Here is a 25,491-nt window from a genome sequence, read left to right as displayed (position 1 = left end):
CCAAATACGGTAAGGCGCTGTTCTCTCCAAATTTCCCCCACATTCCAAACAATCTCCCTCGCTTCTGGAACATATTCGGTGCAGATCCGGGGGTACTGTGTCGCGAATCTCGCGATACAGGGCGCCGAGTACACCAATTTTAAACTGTATGTCCTCCCCAACCTCTGCGCTCCTCTCCTGTTGGGACTGGACTTCCAGTGCAACCTCAGGAGCCTGACCCTGAAGTTCAGCGGGCCCCTACCCCCTCTCACTGTATGTAGCCTTGCGACTCTTAAGGTCGCTCCTCCCCGCTCTTCGCGAATCTCACCACCGACTGTAAACCCGTCGCCACCAGGAGCAGGCGGTACAGTGCCCAGGACAGGACTTTTATCAAGTCAGAGGTCCAGCGGCTCTTGAGGGAGGGGATCATCGAGGCTAGTAATAGCCCCTGGAGAGCTCAAGTGGTGGTCGTCAGTACCGGGGAAAAGAACCGGATGGCTGTAGACTACAGCCAAACCATAAACCGGAACACGCAACTCGATGCGTACCCCCTTCCCCGGATAGCGGACATGGTGAATCAGATTGCACACTACCGGGTGTTCTCCACGGTAGATCTGAAGTCCGCATACCACCAGCTTCCAATCCGCCTGGAAGATCGCCACTACACGGCCTTTGAGGCAGACGGCCGCCTCTTCCACTTCCTCCCGGTCCCCTTCGGCGTCACCAACGGGATCTCGGTCTTCCAAAGAACGATGGACCGAATGGTGGACCAGTACGGGCTGCGGGCCACATTTACGTACTTGGACACCATCTGTGGCCATGATCAGCAGGGCCACGACGCCAACCTTCAGACGTTTCTCCAAACCGCCCAATCCCTCAATCTCACCTATAACAAGGGGGAAATGCATTTTCCGCACAACCCGACTGGCCATCCTCAGCTATGTCATGGAAAGCGGAGTCCTAGGGCCTGACCCCGACTGCATGCGCCCCCTCCTGCAACTCCCCCTCCCCCACTGCCCCAAGGCCCTGAAAAGATGCCTCGGGTTCTTTTCGTATTATACCCAGTGGGTCCCCAACTATGCGGACAAAGCCCACCCACTTATCAAAGCCACCATCTTCCCCCTGATGACTGAGGCCCGCCAGGCCTTCAGCCGCATCAAGGCAGATATTACCAAAGCAGCGATGTGCACGGTGGATGAGTCCATCCCCTTCCAGGTGGAGAGCGACGCATCAGAGGTAGCCCTCGCCGCTACCCTTAACCAGGCTGGCAGGCCCGTAGCTTTTTTTCCTGTACCCTCAACGCCTCCGAGATTCGACACTCGTCAGTCGAAAAAGAAGCTCAAGTCATTGTGGAAGCTGTGTGGCACTGGAGGCTGGTAGGAGGCTCACCCTCGTCACCGACCAACGGTCGGTAGCCTTCATGTTCAACAATACACAGCGGGGCAAGATCAAGAATGGTAAAACCTTGAGGTGGAGGATCGAACTCTCCACCTATAACTACGATATTGTATATCGTCCAGGGAAGCTCAACGAGCCCCCAGATGCCCTGTCCCACAGCACATGCGCCAGTGCGCAAGATGACCAACTCCAGGCCATCCACAATGACCTCTGTCACCCGGGGGTCACCCGGCTTCTCCACTTCATCAAGGCCCGCAACCTGCCCTACTCCACCGAGGAGGTCAGGGCCATGACCAGGGACTGCCAAATCTGCGCAGAGCGTAAGCCGCACTTTTATCGACCAGATAAGGCCCACCTGGTGAAGGCATCCCGGCCCTTTGAACGCCTCAGCGTCGATTTCAAAGGGCCCCTCCCCTCCACTGACCGCAACGTGTATTTTCTTAACATCGTTGACGAGTACTCCTGCTACCCCTTTGCAATCCCATGCCCCGACATGACCACGGCCACTGTCATTAAGGTCCTACATAGTATCTTCACCTTGTTCTGTTTCCCCACTTACGTCCACAGTGACCGGGGCTCCTCGTTTTTGAGCGACGAACTGCGTCAGTACCTGCTCGGTAAGGGCATCGCCCCGAGCAGGACTACCAGTTACAACCCCCGGGGAAACGGACAGGTGGAGAGGGAGAACGCGACAGTATGGAAGGCCATCCTCCTGGCTCTACGGTCTAGGAGTCTCCCAGTTTCCCACTGGCAGGAGGTCCTCCCCGACGCGCTCCACTCCATTAGGTCACTCCTTTGCACAGCCACGAACGAGACCCCTCATGACCGCCTGTTTGTTCTCCCTAGGAAATCCACCTCTGGGGTCTCGCTTCCGTCCTGGCTGACGACACCGGGGCCTGTCCTCGTCCGAAAGCATGCGAGGAGCCATAAGTCTGACCCCCTGGTCGAAAGGGTCCAGCTCCTTCACGGCAACCCCCAGTATGCCTAAGTGGCGCACCACGACGGCCGACAAGATACAGTCTCGCTCCGGGACCTGGCACCCGCCAGTTCCCCTGCGACCATCACCTACCCCCCCCACCCTACACGAACACCGCCCCCGCCCCTACATGGCCTACACCCCCCCTCCCTCCAACGCCAATCTATAGGGATGAAGCTCCAGAAGACACGGTCCCAGAGTTAACACCCGTGCCCACAGCGACGAGTTCTACACTCGTGCCCGCAGCGATGAGTTCAACACCCATGCCCGCAGCAAAGCCAGAGCTCAGACATTCGCAGCGAACAATCAAGGCGCCGGACAGACTCAACCTGTGAGCCCACTTCAACCCCGCTGGACTTCAATTTTTAACAGGGGGAGAATGTGGTGAATGTATTACTGCTACCATTCACCATTGTATTACATTACATTACATTGTATTATGTTGGTGCCCTTGTGGGCTCAGCCTATGGCTCCGCCCCCTCAGGGGAGGTATATAGATCTGCCGCCTGTAGGCGGCACTCAGTACAGAGCAGTCGCAGGCAGGCACAGTTTTCGCTGATTAAAACCACTGTTCACTTCAACCCTCCGTCTCGTGTGAATTGATGGTCGCATCAAAAAGGGAAATGATTTAAAACTGAATATGAGTGATTTTTTTCTGACTGATGAAAGGAGAGTTCTGATGTGTGAAAGACAAAAGACTTCAGCAGCAGGACTGCTAGAGTACCAAATTTCAAACTACCAGAACAACTTGTACTATATGAGAGAAGGATGCTGATTGGTTGGCAAGGCCTTGCCTTTGTCCTGTTGAGTGTCAGGTGACATGTCTTTTTTTAACAATATTCAAATTCTGTACAAGACAAGCACTGATCTTTCCTCTGCTGCTGAGCAGATTGCCTATTTTACATGTCGCCTAATTTTTTTGGCTTCAATGAATAAGTAGGACAGTTTCATGGAAGTGAATTGTAAAAAGTGGGTATAACTGGATTTAACTCCTGATCTTACTGGCAGCATTGGAAATTTACGTAAAACTGGGCTGAGACTCCTTCAAACAATTTTTAACTGCAATTGTTCCCCGATGCCCAAAGATAAGCACCAGACAAAGTCAAGGGTTATTTTCTACAAGTCAAGCCCCCAGCTGTTGACTGGTCAGATGTGAAACTAAATATTGTAGCAGCTTGCCCTCAATGCAGAACTGCGTGGTTTTGTTACTCAATAGCTGGGGGTTCTATTTGAATCCAGAACTCTTGGCTAAATTAAAACCAAATGACAACCAAAGCAACAGATCACAGTTCCGACAACAGAGAAACCTAGGAGATAGAAGGAGGAGGCCATTCGTCCCTTCGAGCCTGCTCTGTCATTCATTTTCATCATGGCTGATCATCAAGTTTATTCATAGTTTTCATAGAATTTACAGTGCAGAAGGAGGCCATTCGGCCCATCGAGTCTGCACCAGCTCTTGGAAAGAGCACCCCACCCAAGGTCGACACCTCCACCCTATCCCCATAACCTAGTAACCCCACCCAACACTAAGGGCATTTTTGGACACTAAGGGCAATTTATCATGGCCAATCCACCTAACCTGCACATCTTTGGACTGTGGGAGGAAACAGGAGCACCCGGAGGAAACCCACGCACACACGGGGAGGATGTGCAGACTCCGCACAGACAGTGACCCAAGCCGGAATCGAACCTGGGACCCTGGAGCTGTGAAGCAATTGTGCTATCCACAATGCTACCATGCTGCCCGTACCTTGATCCCGCTCTGGGTGAAGAAATTTCTCCTCACCTCAGTCCTAAAAGGTTTACCCCTTATCCTCAAGCTATGACCCCTAGTTCTGGAGTCCCCCATCATCGGGAACATTCTTTCTGAATCTTGTGTTGACAACGTTAACACAACTCACTCTTGCTGGTGCCGCCTGAATTGCTGGGCAATCTCTTTGATCTAATTTCAGATTTTGCCTGAATAGGTTTTCTTTGCCAAAATTCCCAAACCATCGTCCAGATAAATACATCGACTTCCAGCCTTGGGCAAACCAAACACCTACTGCTGCTGACAGGATGAAGTAAATATTTCCTAGAGCATGTGTTACCTCTGCTTTTCACCAATTAATATTAGAAATATTAAACTCGGCTGGGGATGTGGTGCCGGAGCCAGGGAAGATAAATGAGGCATTTAGAGAGTATAACCAGGGACTTTACGAGGCGGACCCGGGGGGAGAGGAGTGGGACATGGGGCGGTTTCTGGATGAGCTGGAATTTCCCCAGGTGGAGGAAGCAAAGAGGCAGACGTTGGAGGAGCCCCTGGGGCTGAGGGAGATGCTGGATAGTAGCAGGGTTATGAAGTCGGGGACTGCCCCTGGGCCGGATGGGTACCCAGCGGAATTTTACAAGGAATTCGCGGCGGACCTGGCACCACATCTGTTGGGGGAGTTTAATGAAGCACTGGAGAAGGGGGAGTTGCCGGAGACGATGATGCAGGCAGTAATCACATTAATCCCCAAAAAAGGGAAGGGTCCGGTGGAATGTGGGTCGTATAGGCCCATATCAGGGGCTGGTTTGGCACAGGGCTAAAGAGCTGGCTTTTAAAGCAGACCAAGGCAGGCCAGCAGCACAGTTCAATTCCCGGACCAGCCTCCCCGAACAGGCGCTGCAATGTGGCGACTAGGGGCTTTTCACAGTAACTTCATTTGAAGCCTACTTGTGACAATAAGCGATTTTCATTTTCATTTCATTTCATCATTATTGAACACGGATATGAAAGTATTGGCGAAGGTGTTGGTGGGGAGGATGGAGGACTGTGTCCCGGGGGTGGTTGCAAAAGATCAAACAGGCTTCGTGAAGGGCAGGCAGCTCGCGAGTAATATAAGACGGCTGTTGAATGTGGTGGAATCCGTCGGGGGCTCTGGTACCGGAGGTGGTGGTGTCCATGGACGCGGAGAAGGCATTTGATTGGGTGAAGTGGCAGTACTTGTTCGAAGTTTTGGGAAAGCTTGGGTTTGCGCTGAGATTTGTGACATGGGTGTGGTTGCTGTATGTGGCACCAAGAGCGAGGGTGAGGACGAATGATATGAGCTCACAAAGCTTTGACTTACACAAGGATACGAGGCAGGGGTGCCCACTGTCACTGTTGCAGTTTGCGCTGGCCATAGAGCCGTTAGCGATGGCTCTCAGGGGGTCGGCGGAGTGGCGGGAGATTATGAGGGGGGAGGGGGGCTCTGGAGCAGCTAAGGGAGAGGGTAGATCTGTCAAGGGGTAGTGAGTTCAGGTCTCTGCAGGTTAGGGATTTTGCGCAAAAAATCTGGAGGGGATTCTCTGGGTTGCCGGGATACCCCTGCTGGAACGACTGGAAGGGGAGGGAAGAATTGGGGATATATACAAGTGGCTGGGGGAGCAGGGGGGTGAGCGGGTGGTGAAGACCAAGGAGAAATGGGAAGCAGAGTTGGGAGCGGAGATCAATTGGGGAGTATGGAGTGAGGCACTGCGAAGGGTAAACGGGACCTCCTCTTGTGCAAGGATGAGCCTGATACAATTTAAGGTGGTGCACAGGGTGCATATGACTCGGGTGAGAATGAGTGGGTTCTTTCAGGGGGTAGCAGATGAGTGTGAGAGGTGTGGGCGGGGGCCAGCAAATCATGCGCACATGTTTTGGGGTTGCGAAAAATTGGGAAGATTCTGGGTGGGAGTGTTTGCGGTCTTAGTCAGGATAGTGGAGGAGGAGGTGGACCCGGACCTTTTGGTGGCGATATTTGGGTTTCAGAGAAGCCGGAGCTCATGGAGAGGAGGACGGCCGATGTCGTTGCTTTCGCCTCTCTAATTGCACGAAGGCGAATTTTGCGGGAGTGGCAGTCGGCATCGCCACCGGTGGTAGCAGCTTGGTTGGGTGACCTGTATGACTTCCTGCGGTTAGAGAAGACAAAGTATGAGTTAAGGGGCTCAGCAGGGGAATTTGAGAAAAGGTGGGGGATGTTTGTGACCATGTTCGTCGCAGGGGGGGTGGGGGAGGGGGGTGGGGGGTGAAAAAGGGGAAAAGTCAATACTGACTGTATAGTTGATTGTTGGGAAGTATGTTTCCCGGGGTGTTTATTTGCTGTAACAGGCGTTGATACATGTTTGTAATAAAATACATTAAAAAAAAAGAAATATTAAACTCAGTGTCCATACCTGCTAAATACTTCACTCCATTCAGTTTTCTTTCAGAACTCACAAATCTACTTGCCAAAAACAATGTCAGAACACTGACGAGCAGCACCACTATACCACGTAGCAAAGCTGTAAGATAACATGGAAATAGCATTACAATTGAACTTTATTGTTGGTAGGATAGTTTCAGGGTGGTCAACTCCCTACGGAGCTCCTTAATGTGCACCGCTCTCCTTGGCTATCCGTTATCTCCTCTCTTCCACTGTTTGAAGTCCCCCTCCTGATTCTAGGATTCTAACTGCGATGCATTCAAGAAGGAAATAGGGAGAGTGCAGGGTCAACATGTTCCAATAAGGAAAAAGGGAGGGAACAACAAATCCAGTGAACCTTGAATATTGAGGGATATACGGAAAAAGGAGACTTATGGCAGATATCGAGAGCTCATAACAGCAGAAGCCCTAGAGGCATATAGAATGTGCAAGAGGGAACTTAAAAAGCAAATTAGACAGCAAAAAGGGCACATGAAAGGATACTGACAGGCAAAATAAAGGAAAATCCGAAATAGTTTTACAAGTACATTAAGGATAAAAGGATAACTCGAGAAAGAGTAGGGCCCATTAAAAGCCACAGTGGTAATTCGTGTGTGCATCCGGAGGATGTAAGTAGGGTTCTAAATTAATTTGTGTTGGTGTTCACCAGTGAGAAGGATGGTGTGGATATGGAAATCAGGGAGGAGGTCGGTGATAAAATTAAACAAATCAACAGAGGGGAGGTTCTGAGTGGTCTGACAGACTTAAAAGTAGACAGATCCCCAGGGCCAGATGAAATGTTCCCCAGGCTATTGAATGAGGCAAGGGAGGAAATAGCAGGGATGCTGGCAATAATTTTCAATTCCTCTATGGAAGAGGTACCTCACAGGAGAGGTGCCGGAGGACTGGAGGATAGCCAATGGGGTACCATTAGGGAGGAAGGGATAAACTAGGAAACTACTGGGCAGTCAGTCTAACCTGAAGTGGTGGGGAAACTATTGGAAGCAATTCTGAGAGACAGAATTAATCTGCATTTGGAGAGGCGGGGATTCATTAAGAACATCAGCTTGGTTTTGTTAAGGGGAGGTCAACGAGATTGAATTTTTCAAAGAGGTGACCAGGTGTATAGATGAGTGCAATGCATTTGACATAGTCTAATTGGACTTCAGGAAGGCTTTCAAGAAGGTCCCACATGGGAGACTGATAGCAAAGGTAAGAACCCATGGGATCCAAGGAAATTTGGAAAATTGGATCCAGAATTGGCTGAGTGGCAGGAAGCAGAGGGTGATGGTCGATAAGGTGTTTTTCTAACTGGAAGCCTGTGAGGTCCCAAAGGAATCACTGTTGGGGTCCTTGCTATTTGTGGTTTATATAAATAATTTAGACATGAATGTAGGATGGTTGATCAGTAAATTCTCCCGACACCTCGCTGTCCCTCTCCCGACCCCTCGCTGCCCCTCTCCCGGCCCCTCCCTATCGCACTGCCCCCCTCTCCCAGTCCCCTCTGCCCCCCTCTCCCGGCCCCCTCTGCCACCCTCTCCCGGCCCCCTCTGCCCCTCTCCTGGCTCTCGCTGTCCCTCTCCAAAACCCCTTTGCCCCTTTCCCGGCCCCTCGCTGCCCCTGTCCTAGTCCCTCGCTGCCACACTCTCCCCCTCTCCCGGCCCCCTCGGCCCCCCTCTCCTGGCCCCCTCTGCCCCCCTCTCCCGGCCCCCTCTGCCCTTTTCCCGACCCCTCACTGCCGCAACCCCCCCCACTCCCGGCCCCTCGCTACCGCACTGCCACCTTTCCGGCCCTCTCTCCCCCTTTCTCGACCCCTCGCTGCCCCTCTCCCGACCCCTCGCTGCCCCTCTCCCGGCCCCTCGCTGCCCCTCTCCCGACCACTCACTGTCCCTTCCTGCACACTCGCTGCCCCCCTCCCGACACCTCTCTGCACCTCGCCCGACCCCTCGCTGGTCCTGGGCTGGCAGGGGGGGAGAGAAGGATTGGGAAAGTGCCAGTGAGCAGGGCAGTGAGGTGTCGGGAGGGGACAGTCTGTGCAGCAGACAGGAATCAGAAAGGGTCAGCAAGTGGGCCAGTGAGGGTTCAGGAAAGGGTCAGCGAGCAGGAGAGTGAGGGGTCAGGAAAGGGTCAGCGAGCAGGAGAGTGAGGGTTCAGGAAAGGGTCAGCGAGCAGGAGGGTGGGGGTCAGGAAAGGGTCAGCGAGCAGGAGAGTGAGGGGTCAGGAAAGGGTCAGCGAGCAGGAGAGTGAGGGGTCAGGAAAGGGTCAGCGAGCAGGAGAGTGAAAGGTCAGGAAAGGGTCAGCGAGCAGGAGAGTGAGGGGTCAGGAAAGGGTCAGCGAGCAGGAGAGGGGTCAGGAAAGGGTCAGCGAGCAGGAGAGTGTAAGGTCAGGAAAGGGTCAGTGAGCAGGAGAGTGAGGGTTCAGGAAAGGGTCAGCGAGCAGGAGAGTGAGGGGTCAGGAAAGGGTCAGTGAGCAGGAGAGTGAGGGTTCAGGAAAGGGTCAGCGAGCAGGAGAGTGAGGGGTCAGGAAAGGGTCAGCGAACAGGAGAGTGAGGGGTCAGGAAATGGTCAGCAAGCAGGAGAGTGAGGGTTCAGGAAAGGGTCAGCGAGCAGGAGAGTGAGGGGTCAGTGAGCAGAGCAGTGAGGTGTTGGGTGAGGGGCAGCAATGGGTTTTATGGGGTCAGTGAGTGAGCAGTGAGGGGTGGGAAGGGGACAGTGCAGGGTCAGAACAAGGGCAGCGAGGGTGCAGCAGGGAGTAGTGAAAGTTAGGAAAAGGGTGAGTGAATAGGATAGTGAGGAGTCAGGAAGGGAAGAGTCGGGTATTGAAGGGTCGGGAGAGAGGCAGTGTGCGGGGCAGTAAACAGTGGGGAGGGGTCAGTTAGCAGGACAGTGAGGGATCGGGAGGGGGCTCTTAGTGCAGTGGCGAGGGTTGAGAAAGGGTCAGTGAGTGGGGCAGTAAGGGATGGGTAGACAGTAAGTGGGATAGTGAGGGGTGGGAGGGGGCAATGAGGGATGGTGAGGAACATGGGAGCAGGAGTAGACCATTCAGTGCGTCGAGCCTCCTCCTCCATTCAATATAATCATGGCTGACCAGACACTTCAATGCCTTTTACCCACAATAACCCAATACCTTTTACATTTCTGCTAATCAGAAATCTATCAATCTCTACCTTAAACATACTCAATGGCTGAGTTTCCACAGCCTGAGGGGTAAAGAATTCCAAAGATTCACAACCCTTTATGTGAGGAAATTTCTCCTCATCTCAGTCCTAAGTGGCTTCCTCCTTATTTTGAAATTGTGCCCCCAATTCTAGTCCCCACAACCAAGGGAACCATCTTACCAGCACCCACCTTGTCTATCCTTTCAAGCAGCGAGCAGGGCAGTGAGGGATTGGGAGGGGGCAGTGAGGGACCAGTTAACAGTGCAGCGAGGGACTGGGCGGTTGTAGTTAGTGTGGCAGCAAGGAACAGGGAAAGGGTCAGCAAGTGGGGGCACTCAGAGGTCAGGAGAGCGGCAGCAATGGATTGGGTGTGGGTCATTGAGCGGGCAATGAGGGGTCGGGAGCGGAGCTGCTATGGAGTCGGGAATGGGGCAGTGTGGGGTTGGGAGAAGGGAAATGACGGGTGGGGAGGGGGTAGTCAGGGGTTGGGGGAAGGGCTGTTGAGGGGTCAGGAGAGAGGCTGTAAGGAAATGAGGGGCAGTGATGGATGGGGAAGGGGCAGTGTGGGGTTGGGAGAGGGGCTCTGAGCAGGAAAGTGAGGACTTGGGAGGGGTCGAGAGAGGAGCCAGCTGTAGAGCAGTGAGGGGTGGGGAGAGGAGCTCGGAGGGGATTGGGAAAGGCACACCCATTGGTTTGCCGAGTGGAGGTAGTCAATGGGAACACAATAATGTCAGGGCTGAGAGATCTGCATCAGTGGGCAAAATGGGTGCCAAGTGAGCATGTGCTACTGTTTCAGTGGCAGTTGCAAATGCAGCCTGGACTGCCTCACCCCACTCACCACTCTCACCAGGCGCTGATTTAAACCAGTTCATCTGGTTTTTCAGCTTCTGCCTCTGATATGCCATCAATGAACACACGACGAGTGGTGAACATAACTGAGGCTTTAATAAACTAAACAGAAAGCCACCTGGCCTCGGATCCCGAACTGAGGCAGCGGCGGAGACTAGCCACCTTTATACCGAGCCGGAGGGGAGGCGGAGCCAGCAGGCAGTAGTTTACCACATTACATATAATACAGTGGCAGTTTACCACAATACACATATTATATACTACAGTGGGTCGGAGCCAGCAGGGACAAGCCCAGGCATGTAACAATACAACAGTAAAATACAATACAGTGGTTTACCACATTCACCCCCTGTTAAAAAAAGAGTCCAGCTGGGGTGAAGTGGACTTAAAGATCAAGTCTGTCGGGGGCCTTGACCTTCCGCTGTGATCGCCTCAGCCCCGGCTGTGGTGTGGGCACCGGTGTCGAGACCTGCGCGTCCGGGAGCGTGTTGTCCTCTTCTTCACCCAGTAGTTGAGTCGGTGGAGGGGGGGGGGGGGGCGGTGTGTGGGCGGGGGTGGTGGTGATGGCCGCTGGTGGGCCTGCGGGTGCCAGACCCTGAAGTAGCTGAGTAATGGTGGAGGGAGACGGTGTAGGATCGGGGGTGGTGGTGCTGGTCGCTGGGGAACCTGCAGGTGCCAAATCCCGGAGGGAGACTGTGTCCTGTCGCCCGTCCTGATGTGCCATGTAGGCATTTGGTGGATTGGCATGGAGGAGCATGACCTTCTCGACGAGAGGATCTGATTTATGACTCCTCGCATGCTTCTGGAGGAGGATGGGCCCTGGGACTGTCAGCCAGGACGGGAGCGATACCCCGGAGGTGGACTTCCAGGGGAAGGCAAACATACGTTAGTGAGGGGTCTCGTTGGTGGCAGTGCACAGGAGTGACCGGAGGGAGTGGAACGCATCGGAGAGGACCTCCTGCCAGCGGGAGACTGGGAGACGTCTAGACCATAGGGCCAGAGGATGGCCTTCCAGTCCGTCGCATTCTCCCTCTCCACCTGTCCGTTGCCCCGGGGGTTGTAGCTGGTCGCCCTGCTGGAGGCGATGCCCTTGCTGAGCAGGAACTGACGCAACTTGTCGCTCACGAAGGAGGAACCCCGATCGCTAGGGATGTAGGTGGAACCCGAACAAGGTGAAAAGATTGTGCAGGGCCTTGATGACGGTGGCAGAGGTCATGTCAGGGCATGGGATGGCAAAGAGGCTATTCATCAACAATGTTGAGGAAGTACACGTTACGGTCAGTGGAGGGAAGGGGCCGTTTGAAATCGATGCTGAGGCACTCAAAGGGGCGAGAGGCCTTTACCAGGTGCGCTCTGTCTGGCCGATAGAAGTGCGGTTTGCACTCCGCGCAGACCTGGCAGTCCCTGGTCACAGTCCTGACCTCCTCGATGGAGTAAGGCAAGATGCGAGCCTTAATAAAGTGGAAAAAGCGGGTCACCCCCGGGTGACAGAGGTCATTGTGGACGGCCCGGAGTCAGTCCACTTGTGCGCTGGCACATGTACCACGGGATAGGGCATCTGGGGGCTCATTGAGCGTCCCAGGTCGATACAAGATGTCGTAGTTGTAGGTGGAGAGCTCAATCCTCCACCTCAGAACCTTGTCGTCTTGATCTTGCCCCGCTGTGTACTGTTAAACATGAAGGCAACCGACCGTTGGTCAGTAAGGAGAGTGAATCGCCTGCCGGCCAGGTAATGCCTCCAATGTCACACAGCTTCTACAATGGCTTGGGCTTCCTTTTCGATGGAGGAGTGTCGGATTTCAGAGGCATGGAGGGTACGGGAGAAGAAAGCCACAGGCCTGCCCACCTGGTTGAGGGTAGCGGCCAGAGCAAAGTCCGACGCATCGCTCTCCACCTAGAACGGAATGGACTCGTCCACAGCGTGCATCGCGGCTTTGGCAATGTCTGCCTTGATGCGGTTAAAGGCCAGGTGGGCCTCAGCTGTCAGGGGAAAAATGGTGGATTTAATAAGTGGACGGGCCTTGTCCGCATAATTGGTGACCCACTGGGCATAGTAAGAGAAGAACCCCACGCATCCCTTCAGGGCCTTGGGGCAGTGGGGGAGGGGGAGTTCCAGGTGGGGGCGTATGCGGTCGGGGTCGGGCCCTAGGACTCCGTTTTCCACAACGTAGCCAAGGATGGCTAGGCGGGTTGTGTGGAAAACGCATTTTCCTTATTAGGTGAGGTTCAGGAGTTTAGCGGTGTGGAGGAAGTGCCAAAGGTTTTCGTCATGGTCCTGCTGGTCATGGCTGCAGATGGTGACATCATCTAAGTACGGGAACGTGGGCTGCAGCCCGTACTGGTCGACCATTCGGCCAATTTCTCGTTGGAAGACCGAGGCCCCATTGGTGACGCCGAACGAAACCCTAAGGAAGTGGTAGAGGCGGTCATCTGCCTCGAAGGCAGTGTATTGGCGGTCCTCCGGGCGGATAGGGAGCTGGTGGTACACGGGCGTCATGTCAACTGTGGAGAAGACTCGATACTGCGCAATCTGGTTGACCATGTCAGATATGCGGGGGAGGGGGTACGCATCGAGCTGCATGTACCGGTTGATGGTCTGACTGTAGTCGATGACCATCCGGTGCTTCTTCCCAGTCTTGACGATCACCACTTGGGCTCTCTAGGGGCTGGTACTAGCCTCAATGATCCCCTCTTGTAGGTGTCGCTGGACCTCCAACCTGATAAAGTCCCTGTCCCGAGTACTGAATCTTCTGCTTCTGTAGCGACGGGCTTACAGTCCTGGGTGAGGTTAGCGAAGAGCGAGGGTGGGGCGACCTTAAGGGTCGCGAGGCTACAGACGGTGAAGGGGGGCAGGGGTCCACCAAACTTTAAAGTAAGGCTTTGGAGGTGGCATTGGAAGCGCAGAGATGGGGAAGGACGTCGAGTTTGAAGTTAGTGTACTCTACGCCTTGTACAGTAAGGATCGCGACACAGTACCCCTGGATTTCTACTGAATGTGATCCGGAAGCCAGGGAGATTTTTTGGCTCGCAAGTAAAATTAGGAGGGAGTAGCGCCTTACCGTATCTGGGTGTATGAAGCTGTCTGTGCTCCCGGAGTCGAAAAGGAAGGCCGTCTTGTGCCCGTTGATCCGGACGGTCATCGTAGATTTTGTGAGGTGATGAGACCGGGACTGGTCGAGTGTGATGGAGGCGAGGTTCGGAAGGTGATGGGTAGGCCGGTTGGAGGTAGCGGCGGCCAGTGTACGCCAGGGTGAGCTGGGCTCCCGGGAGGCTGCGGAGTGGTCCCAAGGTGGCGGCCCCAATGGGTCGCACCTGGCGGGTGGCATCGGAGATGGCGTCAAAGATGGCGGCCCCCATGGGTCGCACGTGGTGGGCGAGATCGAAGATGGCGGCGAAGATGGCGGCACCCACGGGTCGCACATGGCGGGTGGCGCGGCACCTGGGGGCGGCCCCAACAGGCAGCAGGCAGCTCTGCTGGGCCTAGAAGTTTTAGGGAGAGATCGGGCCTGGCAGGCTTTCGCAAAGTGGCCCTTCCTCCCACACCCTCTGCAAGTCGTGTTCCGTGCAGGGCAGCGTTGTCTAGGATGCTTACCCTGGCCGCAAAAGTAGCACTTCGGGCTTCTGGCGTTGGCGGCTGCTGCGCGGCACAGGCTTGCGCCGCACTTGGGTCGGATGATGGCGGCGCCCACGAGGTCCACGAGGGTGTCACGCGGTCGGAGGTGTAGGTCTCCATGTTCTGGAAGGCCACCTCCAGCGAGTTTGAGAGCTGCACTGTCTCTGGGAGGCCGAGTGTACACCCTTCTAGCAATCGCTGGCGGATGTAGCTCGATTTCATGCACGCGACATATGCGTCCCTGATCAACATCTCCGCGTGTTGGGTAGCCGATACCGCCTGGCAGTCACAGTTCCGGCTGAGTACCCGCAAGGCATGCAGGAATTCTGCTAGTGATTCCCCAGGGCGTTGTCGTCTCGTGGCAAGAAGGTGCCTAGCATACACCTTGTTTACAGACTTCACATATTGTCCCTTCAGCAACATTTTTGCCTCTGTAAACGAGGGGGCATCCCTGATGAGAAGAAAGACTTGCGGGCTCACCCGTCCGTTGAGGATCTGCTTCTTTTGGTGGTCGGTGAAGTCTTCGGTGGAAGATCCGAGGTACGCTTCGAAACAGCTTAGCCAGTGCTCAAATGTTGCAGTGGCATCGGCTGCCTGCGGGTCCAGCTCCAGGCGGTCAGGCTTGAGCGATGAATTCATCTTAGTAGTTTAGTTTATTAAATTGATATGCTATCAATGAACACACGACGAGTGGTGAACATAACTGAGGCTTTAATAAACTAAACAGAAAGCCTCCTGGCTTTGGTTCCTGAACGAGGCAGCGGCGGAGACTAGCCACCTTTATACCGAGCCCGAGGGGGGGCGGAGCCAGCAGGCAATGGTTTACCACATTACATATAATACAGTGGCAGTTTACCACAATACACATATTATATACTACAGTGGGTCGGAGTCAGAAGGGACAAGCTCAGGCATGTAACAATACAACAGTACAATACAATACAGTGGTTTACCACAGCTACGTTCTTCTTCCTTGATACAGATTTACTCTCCTGGGCTGAAAACATTTCTCTGCTTCTTGGAGATTCACCACTGTCTGTGTCTTGTGACCAGCAACTGATTCTGCACTAGCTTCATTCCCATGGAAATGTCTCCATTAGTACATCCTCCAATACTCTATCCTTCAAATAGCTTCTGGAATGCTTTCACCTGTCAAACTTAGCTCTGAACATGGACAATAATTGTTTGATGTGTGATGAATATAAGAATATTGTATATTTCATAAATTCAGTCAATTCAAATTGATTTTTGATCATGAGGTAAGAGGACTACTTAAATTAGTTAAGGAGAAATCGGTGAGTCAGCATTCCGAGACGACAGTTTTGGACTTTGTATCAAACTTTTAGGGCAAGATTATTAATTAGGGCTGGCGCGTGGGCTAGGAAGCAATTAAAAGTGTCACAGCATGTGAGGAAAAAAGAGGCGATAAGAAATCAAAAACAAGTATTCATGTTACTACCAGTGGTACATAACCTCTTAAAAGCATGATTTAGTAGTCCTTACCAAATTGGACAGCACGGTAGCACAGTGGTGAACACTGTTGCTTCACCGTGCCTAGCATTGCTGCTTCACAGCGCCAGTGTCCCAGGTTCGATTCCCGGCTTGGGTCACTGGCTATGCGGAGTCTGCATGTTCTTCCCGTGTCTGTGTGGGTTTCCGCCGGCTGCTCTGGTTTCCTCTCACAAGTCCCGAAAGACGTGCTGTTAGGCGAATTGGGCGTTCGGAATTCTCCCTCAGTGTACCTGAAACAGGCGCCGGAATGCGGCGACTGGGGGATTTTCACAGTGGCTTCATTGCAGTGTTAATTTAAGCCTACTTGTGACAATAATAATGATTATTATTGTATTGAAAGGAAATCGAGTGAGGTGAATTATGTGATAAGAATATCAAATAGAAGGAAAATTCAGAGTGTGTCATGTTAGTATGCTCAAAAGGTATTTTGATGGGGAAGGAAAGCAGGAGGTGGTGTTGGTAGTTCTAACTCAGGGAGAAGAGATAAGCCCAGAGGATTCGGAAGTGGACATTTCTCAAATTGGATTTGACAATGAGGAAGTAATAAAAAATAGAGATAAAAATTACTGAGGTACCTTCCTAAGAAAAATCAGAATGACCCGAAAGAGCTAGTACAACCACGTGGAGCTATATGTGGGAACAAACTAGGAAGTACAGAAGTAATTATACATGATGTAGGAAACAAAATGAGGCAGCAACCATATAGACTGAATCCACTTAGGTTATCACAGATTCAGAAGGATATTGAAAGCGTGCTTAAGAATGATACTATTGAAGTGAGTTGCAGTAGTTGGAGCTCTTCTATTGTGATGGTTCCAAAACCAGATGGAATGCAACAATTCTGTGTAGATTATCAGACAATTAATGCAGTGACAAAATCAGATTCGTATCCTCGTCCTCATTTGGAAAGGACTGTATTGAAGAGATGGGGCTAGCAAATTTCATTACTAAAATTGACCTACTAAACTGGCAAATACCTTTATCAAAAAGGGCGAAGGAGGTTTCAGCTTTTGCATTACCAAATGGTCTGAACCAGTTTAAAGTTGTGCCGTTTGGGATGAAAAATTCACCAGTGACATTCCAAAGACTAACCTATGAGGTGATTTCTGGACTAAAGAATTGTGCAAAGTACATAGATAATTTGATGGTGTTCAGTCAAACATGAAAGGAGCATTTGGAACATTTGAAGGAATCGTTCAATCGACTAGAAGAGGTTGGTTTGGTGATAAACTTGACTAAAAGTGAGTTTGCGAAAGCTCAAATCACATTCTTAGGCCATACTGTTGGACATGGTCAGATGGCCCCATGGAATGTGAAAACAAAAGCTATTGGGGAGTTCCCTATATCGTCAACAAGAAGAGAAGTTTTGAGATTTCTGGGCATGAGTAGCTTCTACAGAAAATTCATGCCAAATCTTAGCAGTGTGGTTGCTCCACTGACTGAACTTTTGAAAAAGAAGAGGAAATTTTATTGGACGTCAGAATGTCAGGAGGCATTTGATAATTTGAAAACTCTGTTGACCACAGTGCCAGTTTTGATGACATCTAATTTTGACAAACTATTTAAGGCGGCCATTGATGCAAGTACCATGGGCATTGGTTCTATCTTACAACAAGAGGGTGACGAAGGGATAAAAAGGGCTGTTCGTTATTTTTCAAGGAAACTGAATACACATCAAAAGGAACAGGTGACAATAGAAAAAGAAATGTTGTGTTTGATATTGGCGCTGCAGTATCTTAACACTTATGTTTCTAACAATTCATCAGAGACAATTATTTATACCGAGCATAATCCCTTAAAGTTTCTACAGAAGTTTAAAGATCTGAATGCAAGACTGTTTAGATGGAGCTTATTGCTACAACCATTCAACTTAAAAATTATACATGTAGTTGGAAGAGAGAACATAATTGCAGATGCTCTATCACGACTTTGAAATGGGAGAAGAATAGAATATCTAATGTTGTCAAGGCTCCAGAAAATGAAGCCGTCTTTTCATATTTCTGGTTCTTTTTTTTTAATGAGGTGAGGTATGATGAATCTAAGAAAATTGTCATATTTTATAGTTTGTATTTTTACAGTATTATTATTAAAACCTAGTTTAAAATGCTAACAGACAATATGTCTGGGAGCTGTGATTAAAAGTGAGGTAATCAATGATTTTTGCAGGGGACATTGTACCTGTTTGTAGATAGAGAGCTAATGTAATGTTGTAACAGTTTGAGCCTGGTTAAACAAATCAAGGGACATCTTGTAACAAGAGCCACATGAATGCTGTCTGCTTTGGGGTGCAGCTAGTGTAACTAATGGGATGGCCAAGTCTATCTGGACAAAAGTTCTTTTTTTACCAGGGCTCTAAGCTGAGCAGAATGTTTTCAGCTTGATCCTTAAAAAATGGTTTCTCCCTCCAAGGACTCTGCACCAATATAAGCAAGTAAAACCTGGTTGTTAACTTTATACATAAGTGGTATTTGAAATATATGGGTTGCTTAATTGGAATGTAGAGGCAGGAATCAGGAAGCAAGTTAAAACGATAGAACTGTTAACCAGAATGCCATTTCTTTGTTGCTAATGCCCTTAATTCTATGTTCTAATTAAAGTTTGTTTTAATACAAAAGCTGGCTACTGCTCAGTGTTATCCTATGGTGCAGTAACATTTCCTCACAGTTTTACCAATTGCAAATAGTTGCGTTCTAATCTGGGGTTTTAAACCAAAATTGAGGTTCTGGTCCAGGCCCATAACAGATGGACATGCTAATTAGCATCATAGAATCTTAGAATCCCTACAGTGCAAAAGGAGGCCATTTACCCATCGAGTCTGCACCAACTCTCTGAGTAACCCTTCCCATTATCCCCATCTAACATTTGGATACTAAGAGGCAATTTAGCATCCAAAAACAATTGGAAATGGGATGGAATAAGTTCAGGTCTGGAGCAGCAGTCAGAACACACATGTGAATGGACACAGGAAAACTCAAGTTATACTGGAAATAAAAACAGAAAGTGCTGGAAAATCTCAACAGATCTGGTAACATCTGTGGAGAGAGAAATAGAACTAATAGTTAGAGTCCAAAAAATTACAAGGACATTACATGCAATCTAACTAACCTGCACATCTTTGGACTGTGAGAGGAAACCAGAGAACTCTGAGGAAACCCACGGGGAGAACGTGCAAACTCCACACAAACTGTGGCCCAAGGCTGGAATTGAACCTGGGTCCCTGGTGATATGAGGCAGCAGTGTTAATCACTGTGCCACCGTGCCGCTTACATGTAATTACATGTAATTTTTTGGACTCTAAACATTAGTTCTATTTCTCTCTGCACAGATGTTACCAGACCTGTTGAGATTTTCTGCACTTTCTGTTTTTATTTCCAGTATAACTTGAGTTTTCCTGTGTCCATTCACATGTGTGTTCTGACTGCTGCTCCAGACCTGAGCTTATTCCATCTCATTTCCATTTATTTTTCTACCCCAGTCAAATAACTTTTTATTTCCCTTTCCTAGACTCCTCCACCATTGCTGGTGAACCTTCAGCTGCTGAGGTCCGAAGCTCTGAACCCCCTCCCCAAAACATCTTCATCTCTCCTATTCCTTAAAACTATGACCAAGCCTTTAGTCAACTTTCTTAATTTCTCCTTTGGGTCCAGTGCTAATTTCTGTTTACTAAGGTCCCTGTGAGCACCTTGGGATATTCCACCCACATGTTAACTGCATTATTTGGTACACTTTGCTGTTGTTAAACACTGCAATAAATATTCTGATACACACAATCTAAATTCCCTCGATTTGTAGTTCTTATCTTCATCTGTATAATTTTCCAATTAACTCACTCAATTTTAACTCTTTTCAGTTAAAATTAGCTTGCTTGAAATCTGGATAATCAATTGTGTTTTCCTTATTCAAATCTAATGACATAGCAATGGTAAATATTCTACAATCTTCAGGTATTGCAACACTCGATTGGCCTCTCTACTTTCTCTCCACTAACATTCTGTGTAAAATGCGTTTGTGAATTTATCTCCTCGCAAGTCCAAAACTTAATTTCAGTTCATTTAGGATAGATTTAATTACTGCGCTCCACAATTCAGATCTTCCTATCCTGGGCCTCTGTGTATGCCCATTCATCACTTTATCATTTGTTATTTACCATCTAACTGATCCTGGATGTTTACTCTGAAGTTCCTTGTCAACAGCCACGTTGTCACGTAACATATTACCACACTTTTAATGCCTTCTTCTGTCCCTCCTAATTAATGTTTAATAAAACTCATTGCCACTTTCTAATCTGAATCGATCCTCCAGTAAACTGATTAAATCTACCTGCACATTCCATGCTGGAGTCTCTTGTTCCAATTCCTTATCTTTTAATATATCAGTATGTTTCTCTTCAGTTCTCAAAAACAATTTGACACGACAAATTAAGTAACAGGTGGTATGGTCCAGAATATTTGCTAAAAATAGTCTCCACACATTGTTGAACTGTATTTCCTTGAATATCCTACCTCTCGCTCAAACATAGCTCATGAATTCCTTTCTAAAATTGGGCGTTGTGGGTCTTCAGTGAACACCTCTTATAACAGAATTAACTCATATCACTGAAGTAAACAAAATTCTAAATGCTAAGTTACAATGGCCAAGTTACTTGGAAGTTTGAAAGCAAATTTCTTACCTGCGGTCCTCATTTCTTATTGAGTACAGAACGTAGGAGCTCAAATATAATTTGTGTGTGTTTTCGGAACAGCTCCAATTACTTCCTTGTATAGGAGCATCACCTCAGCACTTCCTGAAATGGCAGATTATTAAAGTAATTAAAATATAAGTGTAACCTATTTAACTCATTGAGTACTCAATTACTCTATCGTATTTATAATTTACTAAACATTTTTCTTGACACATTTGTCAATATTTAGAACCATGGAATTCCTGCACTGCAGAAGGAGGCCATTTGGCCCATCAAGTGGATAGCCATAGACTTATCCCCAGGGCAGAAATGGCTGTCAAGAGGGGACATAGTTTTAAGGTGATTGGAGGAAGGTATAGGGGAGATGTCAGGCGCAGGTTCTTTACACAGAGAATGGTGGGTGCGTGGAATGCACTGCCGGCTGAGTCATTCGGGACATCTCAGCGACTCTTGGACAGGCACATGGACAGCAGTAAATTGAAGGGGTGTAGGTTAGGTTGACCTTAGATTAGGATAAATGGTTGGCACATCATTGTGGGCCGAAGGGCCTGTACTGTGCTGTACTGTTCTATGTTCTATGTAAGTCTGCACTGACCCTCTGAAAGTAAACGCTACCTAAGCCCACAACCCTGCCCTATCCTCGTAAGCCCACCTATCCTGCACATCTTTGGACACAAAGGGGCAATTTAGCACGGCCAATCACCTAACCTGCACATCTCCTATATATATGGGAGGAAACCGGAGCATCCGGAGGAACTTCACACAGGCACGGGGCGAAAGTACAACTCCACACAGATATTCACCCAACGCCAGAATTAGTTGCTGCCGCTGTGAGGCAGCAGTGCTAACCACTGTGCCACCATGCCACCCATGGGCAAATATAAAAGAATAAAATTTACAGGAATATTTACCAGTGGAGTGTGCTGCAGTTTTATTGTGTAAAAATAATAGTGTTCTTGATTGCTTTGATTTTTTATCTAACTTGCATCACTGTAATTCTATCAGGAAAGAATTTCACAGGGCTACTCCCTCCTGCTCACTCGACAATGAGCGAGGCCTGTAACAAAACCTTACTCTCTGGAACTAACAAATCCTTCTCTGGGGGTGGTTAGAGGCTGTTTACTTCACAAAACTGTCCAAGCGCAGTGCACTCTTCAAGATATCACATAGCTACTCCTTTCATTCAGCTTTCAATCTTTCTTTTTATGTTTTCTTTCTTTCATCTTTAAACCCATTGGGCGTGATTCTCCGGCCACGACCGCCCGGCGACCGGACATTCCTGCCGGAGGTCGATGGACATTTACATGGTCCACTTCCCGCCTCTTGCGGCGGGCGGGGCGGAAGAATCGAACCCATTGTTCTTAACTTTCTTTAGATTTTATCTTTCCCAGAATTTAACAATCTTTAATGTTATCTTTACAGCCACTAATTTTATGTAAAAATAAATCAGTCACACACACAAACATACACATCGTCCCCACAGGCCTGCTTCACAATATTATTGGAAACAATGACGTTTCTTTACAGATGACCAGTTAGAAAATCACAGGAATTCGAACTTCCTGCTGCATGTGAGCCCCCAGTGCTAGTGATATCTCAGAAAATAATGAATAGTGGCTGACTAAAGGAACTTCTATCAAGATAAAATAAAAGCAGAAAATGCTGGAGAGACTCAGCAGGCCTGGCAGATTCTATGGAGAGTGAAACAGAGTTAACGTTTCGAGTCCAGCCTTTTCTGTTTTTATATTAGCTAAATATAAGCATTAAGCTAAAATGCAGGCTTTATCTTCGGCCCCAGGTTATGTCACTATATTTTGAATGATGCCAATATTATTCCGCAATCAGCTTGTCGCCAGCCCCAGGGGTCACCTGAGCAATTCAATGAAGAAATGGCTCCCCAGCACTTTCTCTGATTCAAGTCAAGAGGGTGGCAGCTAGGAAACCATGCTCCTAGATTTACAGAGGAGATCCTCACCCATTTATTGGATGCTGTGGAGGAGAGGTGGGCTACAATATACCCTCGGGCTGGCAGGAGGCCCTCCAGCATGGTCACCAATCCAGCCTTGGAGACGGTGGCAGCTCTGGTCATTGCCAGCTGCCTGACCAAAAGGACGGGTGTGCAATGCAGAAAAAAGATGAAAGACCTCCTCCAATCAGCCAGGTTAAGTGCTCCCTGTCTCCTCTCTGCACTCCACACTTCTGTCACCCTGGAATGCCACCTCGATCCCAAACGGTGTCACCTCGCAGGGCCCGAGCACCCGACCTCCCACCCCCATCCTCAAACCCACCCCCCGGCACTCCTGCTTATGCTCAGTGCCCACACATGCCGGGTGTCATTGACCTCTGACCTGCCAGGCATCCAGCTCACATCCCCATTTGTGTTCCAACAGGAGAAGCTCACCCACAACCGCCACTAGCAAGAGAAAACGGACAGTGGGAATGCCCAAGCTGAGGATCCAAATTCCATACGAGGAGAGGTCATGGAGCGCGCAGGGGAGGGGCAGGAAGGGCCTGCACTGAGAGTGAGGTGGGCCTACAAGAGAAATGTGAGGAGCCACTACAACTTCATCCAGATGACCAGCGTCAAAAGAGCGAGGTGCAGTCCAAATCCTTGACCAGGTCATTTACTAAAACTATGACCCTTGCCTTGCAGAAACATCAACTGAAGAGCCTGGCCCATCTAACACTTTTGTCCCACCGCCTACCCTTGACACCACCTCGAAGGAGATCTCAGAGGAGGACACGGGTGAAGGGTCACATCTCTCACCCAGACCATCCACCAGCGCAGAGAAACACACCACAGTGGACGAGATTAACAGACAAGTGCCTGGGTCACTATCTGGCGAGCTATATTACAGCTTCTAATGCACATCAGGTGGAGGTGGAAACGTCCCAGTGATCGGACAGTCGGAGGCCGGCTGGATCCCAGGACTCTGCTATGCCCAGCCAGGTGCGTTCGTTCCTCAGCTGTTTGAGATGCAAAAGCAGAGCCCGGAATACCAGGAGGGGGTGTCAGTGACACTCCTATGACTGCAAGACCAAATGGAGGAGTCCCAGAGCCTTCTGCAGCAGGAGATGGTGTTGGCAATGTGTGGCACTCGAGCTAACACTGCAAACAACTGGAGGTTCCTGGAAGCTCTTAATGCCATAGCCAATGGCTCTATGGCCAGAGCAAACAACAGCAGGGAGAGGGACACCCTTGCCTCGTCCCTCGGTGCAGTTTAAAATAGCCTGACAACCGCCGATTCGTACGCACACTTGCTATTGGTGCCTGATACAGCAACCGCAACCAATCAATGAAGCCCTGACCAAACCCGAACCTCCCGAACACTTCCCACAAATAATTCCACTCCACCCGATCAACGACTTCTCCGCATCCATCGCAACCACCACCTCCACCTCCCCGCTCTCTGAGGGCATCATGATAACGTTTAAGAGCCTTCTAACATTGGCCGTGAGTTGCCTGTCCTTTACAAAGCCCGTCTGGTCTTCCCTGATCACCCCCGGGACACAATCCTCTATCCTTGTGGCCAATATCTTGGCCAGCAGTTTGGCGTCCACATTCAAAAGGGAAATCGGCCTGTATGACCCGCATAGCTCCGGATCCTTCTCCCGTTTCAGAACCAATGAGATCGAGGCCTGCAACATTGTTGGGAAAGGACCCCCTCTCCCTTGCCTCATTAATTGTCCTCACCAGCAGTGGGCCCAATATCTCATAGAACTTCTTGTAGAATTCCACCAGGTAGCCATCCGGTCCCGGGGACTTTCCGACTCCATGACCTCCAGTCCCTCCATTGTTTCCTCAATTTTAATTGGGGCTCCCAGCCCTTCCACTAGTACTTTCTCCACCCTCGGGAACCTCAGCTGACCCAGGAACTGCCTCATCCCCTCCACCCCAGCTGGGGCTTCCGACTCATATGACTTGCAATAGAAGTCCTTAAACACCTCATTCATCCCCATTGGGTCCAAGACCGCATTCCCACCTCTGTCCTTTACTTTCCCTATCTCCTTGGTCGTCTCCCTTTTCCTCAGCTGGTGTGCTAGCATTCTACTGGCCTTTTTCCCATATTCATACACCTCTCCCCTTGCCTTCCTCAGTTGTTCCACCACCTTCCCTGTAGATAACAGCCCAAACTCCACCTGTAACCTCCGCCGCTCCTTCAGTAGCCCCGCATCCGGGACTTCCGAATATCTCCTACCACCTGGAGTATCTCCCCAACCAACCTATCCCTCTCTGCTCGTTCCACCTTTTCTCTGTGCGCCCATATCAAAATTAACTCCCCTCTAACCACTGCCTTCAGAGCTTCCTACACCGTTGCTGCCGAGACTTCCCCTGTATCATTTATTTCCAAATAGTTCTGGATGGACTTGCTCACCCACCCACACACCCCCTCATCTGCTAATAGTCCCACATCCAGCCTCCATGATGGGCGCTGCCCTCTCCATACTAACCCTTAGATCCACCCAATGTGGGGCATGATTCGACACCGCAATTACCAAAGACTCGGTATCCACCACCCCCAGCAGCAGAGCCCTGCTCAGGACAAAAAAGTCGAATATACTTTGTGGACCTGGGAGAAAAAAGAAAACACCTTCACTCTTGGTCATCCAAACCGCCATGGGTCTACTTCCCCCATCTGCTCCATAAACCCCTTTAATTTCTTTGCTACGGCTAGCACCCTCCCTGCCCTAGATTTTGACCGGTCCAACCCTGGGTCAATGAATGTATTGAAATCTCCCTCCATGATCAGATTCTGTGACTCTAGGTCCGGGATCCTACCTAACACCCGCCTCATAAATTCCACATCATCCCAGTTTGGTGTATATACATTCATGAGTACCACATGCACCCCCTCAAAGTTTCCCACTCACCGTAATGTACCTGCCACAATTCTACCTGCCTCAAATGCCACCCATTTGTTAATCAGGATTGCGACGCCCCCTGGCCTTAGAGTCCAGCCGTCAATGGAATACCTGGCTGACCTATCCCTTCCTCAATCTGGTCTGGTCTATAACCTTTAGGTGTGTCTCTTGTAACATTGCCACATCCACCTCCAATCCCCTCAGATGCGCGAACGCGCAAGCCCTCTTAACCGGCCCATTTAGCCCTCTGACGTTCCAAGTAATTAGAGGTGCCGTTATCAGTGCCCCCAAACT

The 25,491-nt window shown here is 50.0% G+C and overlaps 1 protein-coding gene across 3 annotated transcripts in view; it reads right to left on the bottom strand.

The window, feature by feature from the left end:
* LOC140388354 (protein FAM3C-like) overlaps window positions 1-25,491 on the bottom strand; it is a 91,851-nt gene that overhangs the window by 46,067 nt on the left and 20,293 nt on the right. For 2 of the 3 annotated variants that reach the window (XM_072472376.1, XM_072472377.1), the window contains exons 2-3: window positions 20,323-20,436; window positions 6,515-6,622 (exon numbers count right to left, since the gene is read on the bottom strand). In XM_072472376.1, coding sequence (XP_072328477.1) covers window positions 6,515-6,622; window positions 20,323-20,335 — 121 coding nt within the window. In that variant the 5' untranslated portion in view covers window positions 20,336-20,436. The remainder of the gene's footprint in view (window positions 1-6,514; window positions 6,623-20,322; window positions 20,437-25,491) is intronic. The other variant, XM_072472378.1, reaches the window with a different exon arrangement.

This window comes from Scyliorhinus torazame, chromosome 13 (genome assembly GCF_047496885.1).
Source record: "Scyliorhinus torazame isolate Kashiwa2021f chromosome 13, sScyTor2.1, whole genome shotgun sequence".
Taxonomy (NCBI): domain Eukaryota; kingdom Metazoa; phylum Chordata; class Chondrichthyes; order Carcharhiniformes; family Scyliorhinidae; genus Scyliorhinus; species Scyliorhinus torazame.
This window is presented reverse-complemented; position numbering and strand designations above follow the sequence as displayed.